Here is a 22,503-nt window from a genome sequence, read left to right on the forward strand (position 1 = left end):
ATGTAGGCTTTGATGTAGGCAAAGGGGAAAACGCTCCCCCACCTGATCAAACTCTCACAAGCATATACATTTTTATGACAGATGGAAGGGGGAAAAATCATTTTGGAATTAGCATGGCCTAAAGAGCTCCTGTGAATTCTCTCCATTTTCATCTCTCACCTTTGATCTGTTTGAGATTTGACAGCTTGCCATTAAGGGCAGTATTATTCCTTGTAAATCGCATTTGATGGAATACAGGTAAAAAGAAAAGTCACTTCCACTGAACATTTACAGGATAGAAAGCTATGGAAGTAGAAGAGGCGTCTATAAAACAGGGATAATGTAACGTCAATTTACAACCTGCTGACGCAGAATTTATCTCGTGACAAGGCTAGCTCTGTATTGTTCATGTGATTTATGGGCCATAAGGAGGGGTTGTGGAGCACAGTAGAAGGGGAGTTGAGAAGAAGCTATTAAGTAGCCAAGGAACTGGGAATCTTGAGGGACTCGGATTTAGACAAAGCAACCATGAGTCCTTTCCTTCTGAGCTGTGTCCATTAGAGCAAGGGTCCTCGGGTTTTTCAGAGGATGGACCGCATCTTAACAGAAATAATGCTTGGGTTGGAAAAGGCAAATGCTCTGGCAGGTGGATCTCCTCCAGCCAAAAGGCCCTTCTTCCACCAGTAGCTGCTTTGGGAAAAGACTGAAGAACTGTCTCATCTCTGAAGTCCTCTCCTGTCGCCAGCCCAGCAGCTGACTTTTGGGGAGAAGCGTGGCAGCATTTGTGGGCTTATTCTCTTCTCCTTGCTTGCATGAGAATGTGTTTTTTCCATTGGGCATTTTCAGTGCATAATAGCACTTCTGTACCACAAAAGGGCACAAAACCAGGGGCAAGCCAGTGGGCCGAGTTTAACCACAAGAGGTCAGCCTAGAGTCTGAAGAATCACTTGGAACGGGCATGGGCAGAGGTGAATTCTCCAAGCCAGGGCTGGCCCCCAGGGCTGGCTCTAGGCACCAGTGTTCCAAGCATGTGCACTTCTCAAGGGGCGGCATTCTGGCCCTTTGGGGGCGGCTCTTTTCAAGGGGCGGCATTCTGGTGTTTGTTTGGGTTTTTTTGCTTGGGGCAGCAAAAAACCTGGAGCTGGCCCTGCTGGCCCTAGACCAAATGGTGACCCAGGCAAGGAGCGTCTTCAGCGCCTCCTCCCCATTTGTTAAGCTTTTGAATGCCATATTTTAATTGCATTTGTAGCCCATTTCACGACTTTGGTGCACAACTTGCATGCAGAATTTATCCCTGTCATATAAGACGATACATTTGCACACAAGGATCTGCAAATCTGTATTTCTTCATGCCACATATAGGCAAATAAAAAAATTGTTTCCTCTAAGTGTATAGAAACTTTTTAATTTTAAGAATAACTGAAATGTATTAACATCAAGAAATTGAACTGGTCACCAACTTTGGGTGGACCAGTATTAAATAATGCTACTGTAGGTGACAGCCTTAGAATGTTAACCCTAGTCCTGTAGTTCAAAAGGTCACTTTTCTCACCTTTGCGCTGGCAAACTGAAGCACAGCGTCAGAGAGATCCAAAGACTGGCCAATGGCATTTTCAAGCCATAAAATAGCAAGCGATGTCAGTCTCTCGTTGGCCATCATCGATCAAAGATATGTTTTAATGAGCCTGAGCTTCGGAAAGCTGCACTCACCACTCGCGACTGTGACCGGCAGCATGAGCAGAATCCTCAAAGCTACCCACACATCAGGAAAAGTGTCCTTCAGCTCTGCCTTGTGAATCAACTGGAGAACCTGGAGTGGAGAGTGCTTCGCATATTGCAAAATTTGACAGATGTTGTCCAATTCAACCTAGAGGGCTTTATCACTGACGGCCGAACATTCCCCAGGTGTCAGTGTCCGGTCAAGGTCCGTACAATTGTTCAAGAGTCTTTTCGTGGTGCTTCATTTGTCTGAACCTTTCTTCGATGGACACTCGAGCAACGTCAACTGCTCCCCTTGCCCAAAGCACATGATGGACCTGCTGATCTCTTACTGCTCCATCACATTGATGCTCTGTAGTTGGAAGAGAACTGGTCAAGCTTTGTTCCCTGTAGCAGTCTGGGAGTCACCATGGACTGGAGGAATCAACTCGCCAGCCACTGATCCACACGGCACTTTGAGAGCCATGCCATGTGCTGGACAGATGGCAGAATATAGTTGCAAATCAAGATTCCAATGAATATTTTGCCTTTGCAAAGGCATCTTGCAGCAAAGCAGCTGCCTTTGTTCCGGCCCAGGGCCAGAGACTTGGAACCACTTTCAATCCAGCAGTTGGTGCAGGAGCTTTACACTAGCTGAGTTCCCACGGCTGGGGGAATCCCTAACTAGGCAGCTATGGCTACATTCTGACTCATTGTGCTACTCAGGAGGTGCAAGGTGCTGGAATCAGGACAGGAAATCCTTCCCTAAGTGAAGTGACCCTGGTCACACTGAGGGCTTGAAACAGAACCAAGAAGAAAACCCATATCTCCTGAGTGCCCTACAAGACCACCCTTCCCCTTAGTTAAGCTTCAGCCATGTCCTTATCTCGTCTAGATACTACGAAAACAAAGACACTACACCACCTGGGTCTGCTGAAAACAACACCTAGAACTGCCTCTCCTCAGAATCCTGATGTCATCGTAGCCCAAGGCATGTCACTGTCTCCCCATGGGGCCTAAGATGCACGCTGGGCACAGGGGGATGACAGAACACAGGCTCCTGGAACCCCACAAGAGAGCAGTTACCCAGAACAGCCCTCTGGAACCCCTCAGAGAGACCAGATCCCTCCAGGGTGGTTTCTTCTGCTGCAGCTGGGGCCCAAAATGTCTCAAGCGATGGTACAAAAGGCTCCTGACAGAAAGAAGTGAAACAGCACAGGCACTTGGCCTTTGCCCACCATCAGCTGGTGAATCTAGAGCCATCTTTGCACTACACAGTGGTCTAATGTAAAAGTTAAAGGGATCTGGGAATCAGAGGATGCCATGTCACACCAAAGTTGGCTTAACAATCCTCCCCAAGAAGAGAAAATTAGAAACTGAGCAATGGCCCATGAGATTGCGTAAGATCCTACTGGTCTAGAACCCAAGTCTGCAGAACTTCTAGGTCGCTAACTGCACCGTGCTGCAATTAGTTAGCACTGCATTGCCCATGACTCTCTGTGTCCACAGACCGGGGGAAGTCCTGCCTCAAGGAGTCTGACAGGCAGCAGCCTCATGGCTCCCTACCCTATATAAATGCAAAGGGCATTCCTGGAAGTATTTAAGCAATAGTGTGGAATTTCTGTAGCTGTCACAACCATTCCTTCGCCTGGCTTGGACCTTGCCTCAATTTGGACTTTGCCTTTTGACCTGGAGCCTGACTTGACTTCTGACCCTTAGTATCCACCTTGGTCTGGAAGCTGATTATGAACTCCTCTGCTATTCCTGGCCTCAGGTTTGACCCTGCTCTGACCCTTGGTCATGGCTGCCCTTGTTAGGGTCCTGGCAATCTGCCACCATCAAGAGATGCTTTCTTAATCAGGAAGTGAGCAACCCCATGGAAGGTGAGATCCTACCCTCTTGTAGGGAGCAAATGACCAAGGACTCAAAGACTTAGGCATTCTTAGCTCCAGTTGGTCCTCACTCTGAATGACTGAGATTCAACTATGTGAAAGTTCATGGGAAGCAAACTTCAAAGTAGCTCATGGAAACCAAATTTTGCATTTGCATGCACATGTAATTATTTGTGCTGCAAAGTGCTCCCATGGTCCTCCAGTCTGAGAAGAGAAACAATACACATGGCTTAGCTGACTAACTCAGCTCAGCTGCTTACAGAGAATAGTACACAGTCAAGACACCGAATTTTTAAAGAGGTACAAGAAAAGTTGGTAATTTTTTCAAAATAAATAAATTGGTGTAAGTCACACGTGTCCTTCCAGCAGAAACAGAGGCTGTATTCACTGAATGCGTTGGACCACATGCTCAGCTGGGGTAGATCCACTAAAGTCAACAGAGATATGTCAGTTTACATCGGATGACGATCTGGCCCGGAATGTGGAAAGAATTTTTCACTTAGCTTGAACTAACAATCTCAAATTATGGTATCACCACAGGTACTTGCACTGCCCCATTCATCTTTAACGCTCCTTTTAAGCACTTGAGTCATTTCCTCTCTTCTAATTTCCCTGTTCTCATGAGCTTGTGATTATCTCGCTGGTGGTGCACTGCATGAAGGAGCCTGCAGAAAAATTAAGTGTGCTATATTATTCCTAAAACTAAAGAGCAGGGGAGGATGGAAAATATGATGCTGGGGTATGTGCTACCTCATCTCGTCTAACCCTCTGTCATCCCCAACACAACTTCATTGGGATTCACCAGCAGTGCTCCCAAGCATCCTGCAGGTGTTGTTCCAGGGATGCGACAGAAAGAGACAACCCCCCACCCCACACACACACACACACGCGCACACAAAAGACCTGCTGGAACCTTACAAAGCTGTACCTAAGATGGGCTGCAGTTTCCTTCCAATATAAGCAGCCTGGTGGCATGTCAAAGACTCAGCTTCATGTTGCTTCTCAACTGGACCATGGCAGGAGACAAGCACTGTAGCACCTGTCTGCAAGCACCGAAGCTCACAGACACAAAGTTCAGATTGTAATCTCTTCCAGAAGAGCCCCATAACTTCTTTCCTGTTTGCATGGGGCCTAGAACACTGCAGGCACTAAATAAATAATAACACACACACACACACACACACCCTAGAGTATGAGTCATAGGATAACTCCCAATATGTTTTCCATTGACCTTTATTAAGGGGACTCGTGACCCTTAACTCTCTCACTTAAGCACATGAGAATCCAGGACTTGTTACATTTCCCCTGGTGACTGAGAAGATTAATGATGGGTCCCAGATGTTACATACAGTAGATGTGTCAGTGCAACAGGGAAGATGAGTCCCAGATGTTACGTACAGTAGATGTGTCAGCATTCCTACAAACCTGATGAGCTACAGTGAGGATCCATCTAAAATGGGCTGAGGACGGCAGGTATAAAACTAATGATCTATATTTTAGTGTCATATCTAGGCAGCCCTCACTGTGGTAGTTGGGTACCAAGAGAGGAACCTAGATAGACAATGGGATCTGATTCTGGTCTCCCTTGGAGTGATACCTGTGTCACTCCACTGACTTCAGAAAGTTCCTCCTGATTGATGCTGGGGTAAGTGAGAGCTGGATCAGACCTGGGGGTAGAGGATGGGTATCAGAGGGATTACGTTGCCTCCCGGTGCAGGATGTAGCGCCTCACTCATTGCTCTGGTAGGAAAACAAGGTGGTTTTTATTTTTCCTAATGACGCCCATAAGCAAAGTGTTCAGAGGAACCGGACGATACCCGATCAGTCATTCTGAGAGCCTCTGGGAACCAACAAGTCATACTCCTAGCTACGTCCCTTTCCTCTATCAATGTCCTCTGACCTGGCTCTATCACCTGAGTATCTGAGCACCTCACACTCGTATCGATCCTCCTACATCCTTGGGAAGTAGGACAGTGCCTTTACCCCATTGTTCACAGTGGGAATGGAAGCAGAGAGGGGCTAGGTGACTTGCCCAAGGTCACACAGGGAGCCAGTGGAAGAGCAGGGACCTGACTCCAAGCCCTAGCCTAGTGTCCTAACTACTGGACCATCCTTCCTCATGCATGTCAGCATTACATAGATAGGTTGGCCCAGGGCCTCAGGTCTAGTGCAGCAGCTTTTCATTGCACCACAGGTAGATTATGGTGACCAAAGGAGGGTCGTCCCAGATGTAAGGGGCGTGACTGAGAAGTCCCTGTGTCCCATGGGGCTAGTAGGAGGAAACACAACTGCTCTGCCATAGCCATATGAGAGATGACCCACTGCATGGTGCCTTGTAAGGGCCCAGGCTGATGGCCTGGGGCTCTTCTCCGTTACTGCTGCACAAATCAGAAGCTCAGTCGCTGGAGACAATGGAGCGAGCGTGATGTGAGCGGGGAGCAAGGCCATGCGTCATCGCAGAGCGTGGGGGTAAAGGCTGGCTCCTCCACGCTGGGACGCTTTACCCCCACGCTCTGCGATGGCGCATGGCCTTGCTCCCCGCTCACATCACGCTCGCTCCATTGTCTAGAACAGCTTTTGCTGCACTGGACGTGTCGGGGGCAGGGCTGTCTTTATCACGGGTTTGGGCAGCACCCAGTGCTGTGATGCTACAGTGGTGAGCACTGTATAAGAACCTATGGAGAATAAGGGCCTTGATCCAGGCAGGGACCTCTGGGCGTTGCTTTAGTGACTGACTGAGCCAGTCATAAGAACATAAGAATGGCCGTACCGGGTCAGACCAAAGGTCCATCCAGCCCAGTATCTGTCTACCGACAGTGGCCAATGCCAGGTGCCCCAGAGGGAGTGAACCTAACAGGCAATGATCAAGTGATCTCTCTCCTGCCATCCATCTCCATCCTCTGGCAAACAGAGGCTAGGGACACCATTCTTACCCATCCTGGCTAATAGCCATTAATGGACTTAGCCACCATGAATTTATCCAGTTCCCTTTTAAACATTGTTATAGTCCTAGCCTTCACAACCTCCTCAGGTAAGGAGTTCCACAAGTTGACTGTGCGCTGCGTGAAGAAGAACTTCCTTTTATTTGTTTTAAACCTGCTGCCTATTAATTTCATTTGGTGACCCCTAGTTCTTGTATTATGGGAATAAGTAAATAACTTTTCCTTATCCACTTTCTCCACATGACTCATGATTTATATACCTCTATCATATCCCCTCTTAGTCTCCTCTTTTCCAGGCTGAAGAGTCCTAGCCTCTTTAATCTTTCCTCGTACGGGACCCTCTCCAAACCCCTAATCATTTTAGTTGCCCTTTTCTGAACCTTTTCTAGTGCTAGAATATCTTTTTTGAGGTGAGAAGACCACACCTGTACACAGTATTCGAGGTGTGGGCGTACCATGGATTTATATAAGGGCAATAATATATTCTCAGTCTTATTCTCTATCCCCTTTTTAATGATTCCTAGCATCCTGTTTGCTTTTTCGACCACCTCTGCACACTACGTGGACATTTTCAGAGAACTATCCACGATGACTCCAAGATCTTTTTCCTGACTCGTTGTAGCTAAATTAGCCCCCATCATATTGTATGTATAGTTGGGGTTATTTTTTCCAATGTGCATTACTTTACATTTATCCACATTAAATTTCATTTGCCATTTTGTTGCCCAATCACTTAGTTTTGTGAGATCTTTTGGAAGTTCTTCACAATGTGCTTTGGTCTTAACTATCTTGAGTAGTTTAGTATCATCTGCAAACTTTGCCACCTCACCGTTTACCCCTTTCTCCAGATCATTTATGAATAAATTGAATAGGATTGGTCCTAGGACTGACCCTTGGAGAACACCACTAGTTACCCCTCTCCATTCTGAGAATTTACCATTAATTCCTACCCTTTGTTCCCTGTCTTTTAACCAGTTCTCAATCCATGAAAGGACCTTCCCTTTTATCCCATGACAACTTAATTTACATAAGAGCCTTCGGTGAGGGACCTTGTCAAAGGCTTTCTGGAAATCTATGTACACTATGTCCACTGGATCCCCTTGTCCACATGTTTGTTGACCCCTTCAAAGAACTCTAATAGATTTGTAAGATATGATTTCCCTTTACAGAAACCATGTTGACTATTGCTCAACAGTTTATGTTTTCCTATGTGTCTGACAATTTTATTTTTAACTATTGTTTCGACTAATTTGCCCGGTACCAACGTTAGACTTACCGGTCTGTAATTGCCGGGATCACCTCTAGAGCCCTTTTTAAATATTGGCGTTACATTAGCTAACTTCCAGTCATTGGGTACAGAAGCCGATTTAAAGGACAAACCTTAGTTAATAGTTCCGCAACTTCACATTTGAGTTCTTTCAGAACTCTTGGGTGAATGCCATCTGGTCCCGGTGACTTGTTAATGTTGAGTTTATCAATTAATTCCAAAACCTCCTCTAGTGACACTTCAGTCTGTGACAGTTCCTCAGATTTGTCACCTACAAAAGCCAGCTCAGGTTTGGGAATATCCCTAACATCCTCAGTCGTGAAGACTGAAGCAAAGAATCCATTTAGTTTCTCTGCAATGACTTTATCATCTTTAAGCGCTCCTTTTGTATTTCGATCGTCAAGGGGCCCCACTGGTTGTTTAGCAGCTTCCTGCTTCCGATGTACTTAAAAAACATTTTGTTATTAACTTTGGAGATTTTGGCTAGCCGTTCTTCAAACTCCTCTTTGGCTTTTCTTATTACACTCTTGCACTTAAGTTGGCAGTGTTTGTGCTCCTTTCTATTTGCCTCACTTGGATTTGACTTCCACTTTTTAAAGGAAGCGTTTTTATCTCTCACTGCTTCTTTTACGTGGTTGTTAAGCCATGGTGGCTCTTTTTTAGTTCTTTTACTGTGTTTCTTAATTTGGGGTATACATTGAAGTTGGGCCTCTATTATGGTGTGGAAGCCAGTAAATAATTAACAAGGATTTGAAGGGATCTTAATGCATGTTAGTTACTTAGCATGAGTTAGGCTAGCTGTGACCCTAATGACGTGAGATTTGTAGAAGCAAGATAATGTGAGACAGAGTGAACTGTGTGAAAAGTTATTACGACCTTGCAACAGTCTAACCAAATATGCAGGCTTGCTTTTCTTAGTAGTGAGATAAATAAGATAGCAGAAAGGCTTATGTTTAAACAAATGCAATTGTTTTCTCTTTACTGTCTCCATGATTGCTAGAAATTGTCTGTAACAAAGGTATAAAGGCTTGATGTAATTGTTTACCAGTTGAGAGACCTGTCCGGGACTGGGGCGACCCTGTGTCCTATGGCACTCTCTCCCTCCATTGTAATTACTGGAGAAATAATAAAGTATTTGATTTTGCTGCACCCAAACAAAAAGCGAGAACTGAGTTTTTCTCCGACAATTTGGGGGCTCGTCCGGGATGGCAACGCCCACGGACCCACAGACGGCTACTACGGATCATTCCCCTTCGAACCCCATGGCGCCACATGAGAGGTATGAGACCTTTTGAAATCTCTATTGGGGTATCGGAGGAGGACTGTCCGTGAGGACGTCTGTCTCTGTTGGGCTCACGCCATCTGAACTTATTGACTGTGCAGCAGGATCAGATGCAAAGTGGTATTGGGGAGAGGCCCCAATAAGGTTAGTTTATAGCAGTACTGGGAACTGCTGAGTTGGCCAAGGTAAATGCATAGGTAAATGCATAAGGTAATGCATAGGTAAATGCATTAGAATGCACCGGTGCTGAGGGGTTTTTACCGCCTCAAGAGGGGTTGTCATACCGCCTCATGGTATTGGTCTGGACCAGGTAAAGATGCATCGAGGTTAAAAAAAAAAAAAAAGAGAGATAAAAGGGTTAAAAAAGGGTTAAAAAAAAAAAGGAAGAAAAGAGGCCTTGGTGTGTGTGTCTGTGTGTACACCAGTGTGAGTGATCGTTATCGGAAGACGCCCAGAGTACCCTGTGAAGCGGAAGCTCATGATCAGGACTGCTCTAACGCAAGCCCGGTAACTAGTGGATCTTTAGGAGATCCAACCCACGGTGGGCTGACTCAGCCTGGCATAGTCCGGCGAGGAAGCTACCTGGGTCTCGGAGTGTGTGAACCCATCTTCCCTCCCCTTTCCCTTCCGTGTGGGCTACTGACAATCTGATCGTCTCACTGGATGCAATTAGAGTAAGCGGCGCCGTCTCCCAGAGACTAGCAGACGCTCTTTGCTGAAGGGAGGTGTAGGAGAGTCGTAGTCTTCCTTGTGAGTCTCTCCTGTGTGAGTGCCCTGTAGGGAAAGATCCTTAGTTTCTGAGCCGCTAGTGCGGACAGGGCACCCTCTCTGTGTGTGTAAGTGGAAAATGGGTAAGGGACAGTCTAAACATTCCACCTTACCCCCTAAGGGTACCCCAGCATCTGCATTTCAATCCAACACTTCCGCTTGATTTCAAGCGTCGTTTTTCTCCGACAATGGTGTCTTTAAAAAGGGCCCACACAACTTGCAGGGATTTCACTTTAGTCACTGTACCTTTTAACTTTTGTTTAACTACCCCCCTCATTTTTTAATAGTTCCCCCTTTTGAAATTAAATGCCACAGTGTTGGGCTGTTGAGGTGTTCTTCCCACCACAGGGATGTTGAATGCTATTGTATTATGGTCACTATTTCCAAGCGGTCCTGCTATAGTTACCTCTTGGACCAGCTCCTGCGCTCCACTCAGGATTAAATCTAGAGTTGCCTCTCCCCTTGTGGGTTCCCGTACCAGCTGCTCCATAAGAGGGGCAGTTGTGCCAGATGTCTGGATTCCCAGAACCTCCATTAGCCGATCAGCCGCTTCTGTTCCTTTTAGGATCCTGTATAGGGAGCTGGCTGGTATGGGAACCCACAAGGGGAGAGGCAACTCTAGATTTAATCCTGAGTGGAGCGCAGGAGCTGGTCCAAGAGGTAACTATAGCAGGACCGCTACCGCAGGGGTAGAAGGAGAGGTTGCTGCAGCTGGGCAGAGAGGAGGCCAGGGAGCTGGGAGCTGGGGCTCCCCCCACCCCCCTTGCAGCCAGCTCAGCCCCCACTGCCTGCCTAGGTTCCCCTTGCCGCACTCCCAGCTCTGGTCTGAGCCAGGAAGGGAAGGGGCCAGGCAGCGAAGGGCTGAGCTAGTCCCACCTGCAGCCTCCTGCCTGCCAGGCAAGGTAGAGAGTGGCCCCTCCTGGCAAGAAGCTGCGACTGCAGCCATCGCCCACTTGCCTTGGTCCATCTGGCTGGTCTGCAAGTGGCACGGAGACAGGAGACGGGGAGGGGAGGGTAGAATTCCTGCTTAGGGCCCCCAATGGGCTAGCGCTGGCTCTTCAGGGAAAGGGTGAAAGCATCTGCTGCCTCACACCCTGCACCTCTGCACCCTCTAACTCCCCTCCCCCTGCCAAAAGCAGGAGGTCACCACATCATTGCCCCCTGGGGGAGACGTGCCACCGTGCTCCCCTGTAACTAGTCACGGCTTTGCCAATGGCCCCTGTTGCTATTGTTATATATCATTTGTATTACTGTAGCACTTAGGAGCCCCAGCCATGGACCCCATGGCGTCAGGTGCTGTACATTATATAGTAGGTATATTACGGTAGCACCTAGCAGCCCCAGCCATGGGCCAGGTCCCCATGGCGCCAGGTGCTGTACATTATATAGTAGGTGTATTACGTTAGCACCTAACAGCCCCAGCCATGGGCCAGGTCCCCATGGCACCAGACACTGTACAGACAGAGAACAAAGAGACACCGCCTGTCCCAAAGAGCATCAACCTGAGTCACTTCGTCAGGGCAAAAGCCAGCACTCACATCCAGCTTTAGTAGTTCCAGAACCTTCATTCCAGCTTCAGCCCTCTCTGACCTGGGTTCGTGGAGGCAGAATGGCCTAAGCTCCTGTACCAGCCCATGGGAAAGGACCAGAGTTGAGAGTCTGCCTGTTTGCCCTGCCTGAAGGCACTCTGTGCTTGCGCATTTATGCCTGATTCTCCGAGGTGCTGAGCATCCCCAGCTCCCCTTCCTAAGCCAAGACCACATCAACACTAGAAAAAAAGGTTTTTATTATTGTAGCACTTAGGAAGCCAGTCATGGCACACAACCTCATTGTGCTAGGTGCTCTACAACCACTGAACAGAGATGGACTCAGCCCCAATGAGCTTACAGGCTAACACGTGTGCACTAGTGTGTTAAAATCCTAATGTAGACAGGGCATGCTGTCATTTTAACACATTAGCTGGGGAGCCTAGGGTTTACCTCCACCTGCTAATATGTTACAACAACAACTTGCCTTGTCTGCAATAGGATTTTAACACATTATGAACACACTCTTCTCCTAGTGGAGACAAGACGTTGGAGGGTATCAGTGTTATGGGCTTTCAGTTCAGCACATTTCACGAGCACTACAAGCCTCTGCTCCCCCATTCCCACCCCAATAACACAACAGGTTAACGATGGTCAAATATTGCCACACGCAGCCTGGGCATTTGTCAGTAGCTCACATTCCTTCCTATCACAGGGAAATGCTCCTCTCTCCTTGTCCAACAAACTCAGGTGTTTGCAGTTCCCTGCAGAAACTCGGGGATCCATGCACTTCTTTGATCCCCCTCCTGAGTCACTCCTCCCGGTGTCTGGCTGTCTCCTGAGGCTTTTACAAGGGAGCATCTCCCTGTGCCAGGCTGTTTGCTGCGCTGAGCAGCAGGTGTGAAGCCAAAGATCCCCAGGGGAAGGACTTGATTGCAGGGTTCCGTGTCAGCAGTCTTTTAGCTGCGCCGCCATCCCAACTTGTGTCGTGGTTGCACAATTCTGACCGGAGGGGTTTTGGAGGTGGCTGTGGCTGGGATAACAAAGCCCTTTTGTTTCCACCAAGGGCACCGAGTGTGGAGTTTAAGCCCGGGGTTGATTTCACTGCCTGAGCATCCTTCCGCGGAGGATTTCCCTGAGCCATCTGTGCCAAGAGCAGCACTGATTGCAGTTCAAACAGAGCCTGACAATCTTTTCCACTGGGTCCTGTTCAGCAGCCAACGGACAGAGAATGTGTTTATGTCTGGGGCTCGCAGGCCTTGCCCGGAAGTTTGCAAGAGCTGATTGGAAACTGGAAGCAGGACTAGGGGCCTCTTGCAGGTCTGATTTGTGGGCTGGCAGAGCTGCTGTGGCAGAGACTGAGCTGAGCCTCTGGAGAATTCTGGGACAAGCCTGCAAGACAGTTTTTCCCCTTTCCCCAAAATATGCCAATTTCACTCCACTGCGATTACTGCACAATACAGGCATCAGGAGCTCCCAGAAAGTCTGTGGTGGGACAGGGAATTGGACCTGGGTCTCCCAAGTCCCAGGTTAGCGCCCTGACCAGTGGGCCCTCCTCCAACCCATTCTGCTAGGGGCTCTCGAAGACTAATACTTGCCTTTAATACTCAGACAGGTTTGTACGGTATCCTAAGCCAATCAAGAGGAAGAACATGACCATGTGACCTGGCCTCACACTTGGTTGGCCAGTTGGAGCTTCAGGGTTTGCAGCTATCCAGAAAGGACTGGGTGTTTGCATGTGCACCACCGTCAGGAGCTGGTTTGCAAACGCATGCACCCGGATTGGAACCCAAGCTGGAGTGGAGTGCCTCTGAGCTGGGTGTCTTGCTCTGCCCTGGACCCATGGCCCAGGGTCTTCATTCATTATTTGCTGAGTAGTCCTCATTTCAAAGCTCCCACTGAAGCCAACAGGCCAGGTCCTGACTCAAGCAAAGCATCCGGGAGCTCTGCCTGAGCAAAGCACTGAGGCTTTGGGCCCTAGACATTACTTAGTTATCGGAAAGGTTTCGTTGCAGTGATATCACCTCCTTCTTTTCTTACCACAGGGAACTTTTTTCCTATTATGGGAGAGTGGGTAACTCAACCGAGCCTTCAAGGTAAACTCAGATAAGAAGAGAGACAATTGCCTTTGAGGCACCAATTAGACATTTCTGGTGAGATCAGCTCCTCGCAAGCTGAAGCAGATATGCACACAGGTGCAAAGAGACAGCTTCATCACCTGACCTAGCTCCTTGCCAGGAAGTGCAGTCTCAGATGGGAGCAAGGAGGCTGCCTCTTCCATGCTCTGCCTCTGCCATTCCCGGATCCTCAAACATAATAAGGGCAGCAGTACAGAGGTCTCCCTGGGCACTGCCACCTTCCTGTTACCCCATCTGCCAGGGCAATGCCAGCCTTGCAAGAGAAAATGAAGCAGCCCCACCTGGTTTTGGGATAGGATAGAGCAGGCGGGGCTCCAGCACGACGTTGCTCATGGTATTTTAGTGGCTTTCTCTTTTTCCATAGATCAGAGGCAGTTTAATGTTCTCCATGCTCCTAAAAAGTCTGTGACTCTGCATTCTGTCTATGAGACGCTCCTGGCAGATTTATGCACTGTTGTTAAATCTGCCTGTATCCTGCAGTGAGATATGAACTGGGGCAGACAGACAGCAACCCTGCCAGCTGAGCTAATGGAGCGTCCCCCTGGCCGGCTCAGCTGGGGCGCTGGTAGGCTTTCATGTACTGTGCAAACATCTGTTTGTTAGGACGGGTTTCTGAAGCTATCCAAGTCTCTGTGGGCTTGTCTACGTGAGGAACTTACAGCAGTTCAGTGTGAACATTAGGATGTCCTATTGGTTACAGCAGTTGCTGGAAGTTGAGAGAGAGAGAGAGACCCCCGGTCAAGCTCCTGCTGTGTCACAGCCTTTCTGGGTGACCTTGGGTGAGTCACTTAGTCTCTCAAGCCTGGATCCGCAAAAGGAACTTAGGTGTTGTGACGAAAACCACAGGAACAATATTAAGATCCACAAAACCAAGTTAGGCACCAGGGCTCTCTATAGAATTAAGGTGGAGAAGCAGGCACCTTCAAATGTAGTAAACATGCGAGGTGCAGTGGGAGCTAGCCAATGGGAGATGCCAGTGAGAGTGCTAAGCCCTCCCCTGCTCTGAGCTTGGCGCCAAAGTCCGGGCTGCAGGGAGGCACCTGGCTCTTCTTGTGGTTCACACACTGGGGGAAGATAGGCTTTCAGGCAGGTGCTCAGAGGCCTCCACACAAAATAGCTGTAGGGGAGAAGAGGAGGACCACCCTGATAACCTTCAGTGCAGGGTTTAGGGCACTCTCACCTGGGAGGTGGCTGATCCCTGTTCAAACACTTCCCCCTCCTCTGGCAGAGAGGGATTTGAACTGGGAGTCATGCAGGTCCCGGGTGCATGCCATAATCTTCAGCCCAGTGTTACCAGGGAGGGGGAAGCTGGTGTGGAGTTGGGGCGGCCTCTGAACACACCTACTGGATTGAGCCCCACACGTGACCTAGGCATCCAAGCTCTTGTCTTTCCCGGTTTGTGAATTGCCCTGGGGCTTAGGTGGGAGATAGGCGCCCCAGCACCTAGACTGAGGTGCACTGCGCGTGCTCAGAGGCAGAAACTTTTACTCCAAAAACATAAGCACTGGGCAGTTTTAGGTGTCTACAGGGTTAGGTGGTCGCCAGTGGGAGTTTTGTGGAGCACAGTGGTGCCTAAAAATGGTGCTGTGCCTCAGTTTCCCCCATACGATGGGGATAATAGCACTGCCCTACCTCCCAGACGTGTTGGGAGGACAAATACAGCGAAGATTGTGAGCTTCTCAGATCCTATGGCATTGGAGGCTATATGGGTGGATACAACAGAGAGGTTTAAGGTCAGACCTGGTCAATATTAATATTGATATAACAGGGCCAACGGTACGTCTACACTGCAGACAGAAGTCTGATTGCAGCATTGCAGACATACCTGAGCTAGTTGTAATCTTGCTAGTGAATCTGCAGCAGCTTGGGCTTCAGTGTGGGCGGGCCACCTGAGCGCCGCTGCTGTTGTTACCCGAGCTGGCTAGATTCAAGACATGCTGCAGTCACACTTCCAGTTGCAGCGTAGACACTTCCTCTCACAGCCCCTGTGCAGGGGAGGAAGGACAGCTGACCTGACACCAACCTCTGAGACGCAAGCGCCCTGCTACCATGAACATCTTGGGGGATAGATGGCTCTGGTTCTGCTGCATCAGTGATCTACCTTACTTCTCCTTAATCGAGACAGAAATGTAGGCCCATTTGCTAGCTCTGTCTGTATCGATTTAGTGCCTGTCTTCCACAGCAGGGTATTGTCTGCAGCTGTCTCACCACCATCCCTAGCTAGCAGCCAATCAGTGTTTCCCCTCAGTACCACCGAAAGGCAAAGGATGGTGAAATCCCCACGCACCGTGTTATTGTGTGTAAAACTGGGCTTAACTCTGCCAGCCAAGGCTCATGTGCACAAGGACCATTCAGATTAAATTAGTAGTAGAGACTCCAATAGGAATCAGAGTCCTGTTGTGGTAGCAGCTGTCTACATACTATAAGAGGCGGTCCCAGGCCCGCGGAGTTTACAAACTACATAGTCAAATCAGGATTATCATCCTCCTTCTACAAAGGCACTGCCCCAGGTCACACAGGAAGTCTGTGACTGAGGTGGAATTTGGAGCCAGATCTTCTGAGACTCAGCTCATTTCTTTAACCACAACAACATCCTCCTCTCAGGGTACTTCCCTTTATGTTCTGAGGGATAGTCCACCCTCTGTGTCAGCGTCTTCCTTTCTTAAGGCTTAAAGCTAGAAGGGGGCAAAAAAGTGTAAATTCTTTTTCCCTGGAAATTTTGAAAAATGTATAGTATTTTTAAACTTGCTGTGAAATTTCTTTTTCTATGAAAATGTAATGTGAAAAAGATTAGCTTTTGAAAACCGTTTTCAATAAAGCGGTATGCTATGGGGTAAAAGAGATCTGGTTTCCAAAAAAAAAAACCCCAAGCAATATTTATCTTACTGAAAATGAGAACATTGTACCAAAAAAATGACAGTTGTTCGTTTCCATTGTTTAGCCCCTTCCCCCCACCCCCCCACCCCCCAAAAACAGAAATTTTCAACAAAACCAAAATTGCCACACAAAAATTTGTTTTGGTTAAAAAGCTAGTCATTGTCCAAAAATGTTTTGATGAAAAATTTTGACCAGGTTTTCTTAAACGCAACGTATGCTTCAGTAAGTTTTGGTGTCCTGATGTCTTGAAGAAAAAACAATGTGCCAAACTTTGCCCTGAATTATTCTCCATGTAACTGTGTTAACAGGGTATAAGACAGGGCAGAAATTTGTCCATAGTCATTTATCATATCGGTTCCTAGGCAGAAAGACACATCAAACTATCCTGCTTATTTCTTATGGGTAAAAGAGTGAATCTCATTGCAGCTAAGGTGAACTTGGAGGATATCACTGATTTTTGGTAGATTTTTGCTGTTGGTAGAGTTTGTCGGAAGAATTTTGACAGAACAGTTTTCTGTTGGAAAACACGATTTTGTCAGAATCTAAACATGTCCAGGAACATGTTGATTTCAACAAAATTTTTGACAGGAAAAAGTTGAAACAAATCATTTCGATCTCACTTTTCAACAAGGTTTGGTTTGACTTTATCACTTTGAGTCATTTCATTTTGACTTTAATATCCAATTAAAAATTAATTTTAATATTACATTATAGTTACAGATAATATTCAGTATAATACATATGTTCTACATTTTATATTATGATGTTTTGACATTATCAAAATGAAATGTTTGCACCTTATTGAAATGAAACAGTTTGACATTATTGAAAAAAAATCTTTGAATTATTCTGAATGGAAATCTTTCAGAATTTTTGTTCCTGGGGAAATTTGGAATAAAATCAAATTTCAAAGGCAGAATTTCTCATGGAACAGAATTTCCAGTTTCTGACCAGCTCCAGTCATTGGGTTTTCATGACTGTAAAGAGTAGTTGGACTAAGACCTGAACTCCTGTGACCCAGAGAGCATCTTCTGAGATATGGTCTGATGGATGCTCACCATTGATGCTCCCTCCCTCCTTGTCTTTGGTTTCTGAGTCAGGCATTCATATCTAATCCAGGACCCCAGGAATTCAGTCATTCCTGGCTGGCAGCTGTTCGGCACGTCTATATGAAATAAGATGATGGGTCTTAGTCCAGTTACATTGTTAGAAATACCATCAGAACTGGCAGTTGGCAACCTTGGGAGAGGCAAAGGTTTGAATGGGCTACACAAATGAACTACCCTCAAGGTCCCATAAGAGGTGCTGCTAGGTCACGGTTGCAGCACCTGTCCTGGGCAGTGCTTGGAACATTGCACTGTGGCTTTCCCTTGCTTTAATTGCTTTTTACAGACCATCTCCATCTCCAGGGCTTTCAATTTCTCATGAGTCAGCAGCAAGAAACCCACTTAACTAACAATAGAGGCACATCATGCAACGCTGGGTGAACCTCTTACTCATCCACACTGTTTCTTTCCCCCAGACGCCTGGATGCAAACCTGATTTCCGTGGTGCCCATGAAGAGCTTTGAGGGACTGCCCTCCTTACGTCACTTGTGGCTGGATGATAATGCCCTGACAGAGATCCCTGTCCAAGCTCTCAATAACCTTCCAGCCCTGCAGGCCATGACGCTGGCTCTCAACCTGATCTGGCACATTCCTGACTACGCCTTCCAGAACCTCAGCAGCCTCGTTGTACTGTAAGCTGTCGACATTCACTGTACATTTATAGGCATTGCACTGTACATTTATAGGCTGTTTGTATTTATGTGTGTGTGAGAATGAGCAATGCCACTCTCTAGTGGCCAGGCCAAGATGATCCGGATAAAAGACCTACTGTTGCTGCCACATAAAGGAGATCTCCTTTAGCTCAAATAGTAGTAAACCAGTGTTTTGAATCGAGCTGATTTTAAAAATGCTAATTATTTGTCATATGAATTTTTGAAATTGTTTTTCTTTCTAAATTTTCCACAATTTTTTTCAGTGTTTCAATGAAAAAGCATGACGTTTTCATTTTCTGAAAACTGTTTTGTGTAAAAATGTTCTGGTTTTGCAAACCGAAACCCCACATATTTTAATGAAAATGTGTACCAAAAAGTTTCTGGCTTTTCATTTTAAAAACAACTGGAAAATTTCTACCAAAGTTTCTGCAAAACTTTTCGTTTTTTGTCAAAAAGCCTTTTTTTGTTGGAAAGAAACTTTGACCAAAAACTTTCCTAACTACTCTGGGTTTGGGAGGTGACGTACAACAGTTCTGATATCAGCACTGTGTGTGAGAGAGAGATCAGTAGCTAGGGGGCTGCTATTCTTTGTAATAATTCTAAACCTACTTGGTACTTTCTAGATTCTTTTTACTATGCAATTGGAATATAAAGACATAATTTATGTTATATTGAAGTGTCTAGGAAAATGATACTGCTTCCAATGACTGCTCCATTCCAGATGGAATACATTTATTTCACAGGCACTGAGAAACAGTAAACACTCTACAATCTGTAATTATATGGCAAACGGATGCCTTATAATTTCATACTGGGAAGCATCCCTTACATTAACTGGGGGCTTACATGTTATTTGTCTTCTAAATGGAAACTTACATCTGCAAATTAGTTGGCAGTTTCTTGGTTGGTGTTGATTAGTAAGTTAAAGTGTAATTGCCAAGTAGCTCAGAACCCCTCTGCCAGGGTTCCTTCCCCACTCTGAACTCTAGGGTACAGATGTGGGAACCCGCATGAAAGCCCCGTAAGCTCTCTATGTACATGCAATAGTTACAGCCTTGCTTATGGGAGGTAAAATGGAGTGCTACATTATACACGTGTTTGTAGCCAGCGATAAAGTATCATCAACGTTTAGTGCTTAGGGAAAGCTTAGCAATTGCTTAGATCTCAGAAGAAAAAGCGTTTGCTGAAGCCTTATAGAAATATACACTTTTCAAACTTTTATTAAATATTGACTTCAGCTGCTTAGATGGAATGTAAAAGCACATTGGGGAGAAATACTAGGAACAGCTTGAGAAATGTCAGATAATCAGTTTGTTTTCAATTATTGGAGAGATACCAATCTCCTAGAACTGGAAGGGACCTCAAGAAGTCATTGAGTCCAGCCCCCTGCCTTCACTAGCAGGACCAATTTTTGCCCCAGATCCCTAAGTGGCCTCCTTAAGGATTGAACTCACAACCCTGCATTTAGCAGGCCAATGCTCAAACCACTGAGCTATCCTTCACACAGAATAGGACCCAATGTAGTCATCCCAAGGCACTTAGAGTCATCATTTCAATCACTTGTGATGCCATTTGGCTTCAACTGCCTTTCATAGAATCATAGAATATCAGGGTTGGAAGGGACCTCAGGAGGTCATCTAGTCCAACTCCCTGCTCAGAGCAGAACCAACCCCAAATAAATCATCCCAGCCAAGGCATTGTCAAGCCTGACCTTAAAAACCTCTAAGGAGGGAGATTCCACCACCTTCCTAGGTAACCCATTCCAGTGCTTCACCACCCTCCTAGTGAAATAGTGTTTCTTTATAGCCAACCTAAACCTCCCCACTGCAACTTGAGACCATTACTCCTTGTTCTGTCATCTGCTACCACTGAGAACAGTCTAGATCCATCCTCTTTGGAACCCCCTTTCAGGTAGTTGAAAGCAGCTATCAAATCCCGCCTCATTCTTCTCTTCTGCAGACTAAACAGTCCCAGTTCCCTCAGCTTCTCCACATAAGTCATGTGCTCCAGCCCCTTAATCATTTTTGTTGCCCTCTGCTGGACTCTTTCCAATTTTTCCACATCTTTCTTGTAGTGGAGGGCCCAAAACTGAACCGTTATCTCAACCTCAAAAGCATGCTGCTCTCATACTGGGAATCCCAAACCTTGGGTGGGAAAAAACTTCTTCACTATGGTGGGAAAACAGAAGAGTCCTTGACCACAAGACAGAAAGGAGCACCCTCCCACAGACGGCTGGATATGGGAGTTGTGTTGGAGCCTAACCAGACATTGTGGGAGATCATTCAGGATTTTTGTGGGGCTCACAAGTGTCCCTCAGAACCAGCCACACAAATTGCCACCATGCTCACGGTTTCCCCGTGTCAGCCCCTAGCCCACAGAAGATCTGATGCTCCCCTTGTGCCCCGATCCATGAGCTGCCTTGCGCCATGCTCAGCCTCAGACGAGGCTAACAAGCTTTCCGAAACCTCAGCAAAGAATCTCAGCCCATCAGCCAGTAAAACTTCCCCACCATCATGCAGAGAGCATGTGCCTGTCCAGGTGTGAGTGGACAACCTTGCACATGCAGGGAGAAGAGAGGCTAGCCGCTGCCATAAACTTAAGTACCCTTCTAGTCTGGGAGTTATTTAACATGAACACCTGTGGGAGAGGGGAGCTAAGAGCAGATGTGGAGGAGTACCAGGAAAAAGCTGTCATTTATAGGCTGATTAACGCTCACAGACGCCCCTCATCAGCAGTTTTGTAGCTGAGAACACGACCTTCCCAGATACAGCAACGTGCTTTCCTACTCCACACACCTTGGGCCTTTGGGAAAGACACAGCTGATCATCCGGTGATAATGGGATGAACCCACAGCAAAATATACCTGCCTCAATCTGGAATAAATTAGGGGCTTCAGCCTCTGCTTATAAATTACACCCCCAACTGAAGAATTCCCTGACCCATTCCCATTTCTGCTGCAGGTTTGTAACAAGGGTTGCAGAGTGTTTTGAAAGCAGGCCCCTATGTAATCACTCCACCATGCGTCCCTTCCCTGCCTTTGATAACTGCAGGTTCCTTTGCTGTGAGTGTTAGCGCAGTGATGTTGAGGGCTGGCTTGTTTGATATGGGGAAGCGGGGAGGCATGAGGGGGTTGGGAATGGGACACTGAGACTTTCACTCTGGAGTCTGACCCAGCATGACAGGGACAGAATGTCACTTAGCATCTGTGAGTAGGGCTGGTCGAAAAATCAAAACTGGTTTTTGACTGAAAATTGGGATTTTTGACAAAATATTTTTTTTTCATTGAAAACCAGAAGGGCTACAACCAGAAATATTTCAATTAGGATATGCTACCATTGTGCATCATGGGAATTGTAGTTTATCATAGAAATGTAGGACTGGAAGAGACTTCGGTAGGTCATCTAGTCCAGGCTCCTGCTCTGAGGCAGGACTAAGTATTATCTAGATCATCCCTGACAGGTTTTTGTCTAAGCTGTTCCTAGAAACTTCCAGTGACAGAGTTTCCATAATCTCCCTAGGCAACTTGTTCCCGTGCTTAACTACTGTACCCTCACAGGAAGCTTTTCCTAAAGTCTAATCTAAATCTCCCTTGCTACAATTTAAGCCCATTACATCTTGGCCTGTCCTCCATAGTTAAGGAGAACAATTTATCACGTTCCTCTTTAAAACATCCTTTTATGTACTTGAAGACTTTATCATGTCCTCTCTGTCTTCTTTTCTCCAGACTAAACAAATCCAGTATTTTCAATCTTTCCTTGTCATCTTTGTAGATCTTTAATCATTTTTGTTGTTCTCCTCTGGACTTTCTTCAATTTGTTCACATCTTTCCCGAAGCGTGGTGCCCAGAACTGGACACAGAACTCCAGCTGAGTGCCAAGTGGAAGAATTACTTCTCACGTCTTGCTTTAGTTACGTCATGTCCCCATTCTCCTCTATGGGCTGAACTCCCAGGCTGGACTGCATCTTCCAGGATGCACCAGCATCAGGGACTCCCCCGACACGCTGCCTCCCCGGCTCCTTGGGGCATCATGAACGTACTGCAGGGATTGATTCAGCGGTTAGGAGAATGGCTTTTCCTGGTGGACAGCCTCTCTTACTCTCCCCTTGAACCCAGCCAGGAATATCTAACCTGCTGCCTTTCCCTGGGGAGAGAGATGGGAGGCCACAAAGACAAGTCCTGGCTGCGATTACCCGGGAAGGGACGGGGAGATGGATTGACTAGGCTGAGATGGTGTTTGCTACCAGGGCACCTAGCCTGTTGCTCCAGGCAGAGAGGTCCTAGTTGTGCTTTGTTCTTTCAAAGGCCTAATAAACGCAGAGCAGAGGGTGAGGCTCAGTAAGCCTCTGGCGTTTGTGTGGGGAAACCTGGTCTCTG

The 22,503-nt window shown here is 46.9% G+C and overlaps 1 protein-coding gene across 3 annotated transcripts in view; it reads left to right on the top strand.

Moving 5' to 3' along the window:
- The window catches only part of LGR6 (leucine rich repeat containing G protein-coupled receptor 6), a 216,770-nt gene that overhangs the window by 124,052 nt on the left and 70,215 nt on the right, over window positions 1–22,503 (top strand). For all 3 annotated transcript variants that reach the window (XM_039533142.1, XM_039533140.1, XM_039533141.1), the window contains one exon: window positions 17,892–18,107. In XM_039533142.1, the coding sequence (XP_039389076.1) occupies window positions 17,892–18,107 (216 nt within the window). The remainder of the gene's footprint in view (window positions 1–17,891; window positions 18,108–22,503) is intronic.

The sequence above is a fragment of the Mauremys reevesii genome, linkage group 4 (assembly GCF_016161935.1).
Source record: "Mauremys reevesii isolate NIE-2019 linkage group 4, ASM1616193v1, whole genome shotgun sequence".
Classification (NCBI taxonomy): domain Eukaryota; kingdom Metazoa; phylum Chordata; order Testudines; family Geoemydidae; genus Mauremys; species Mauremys reevesii.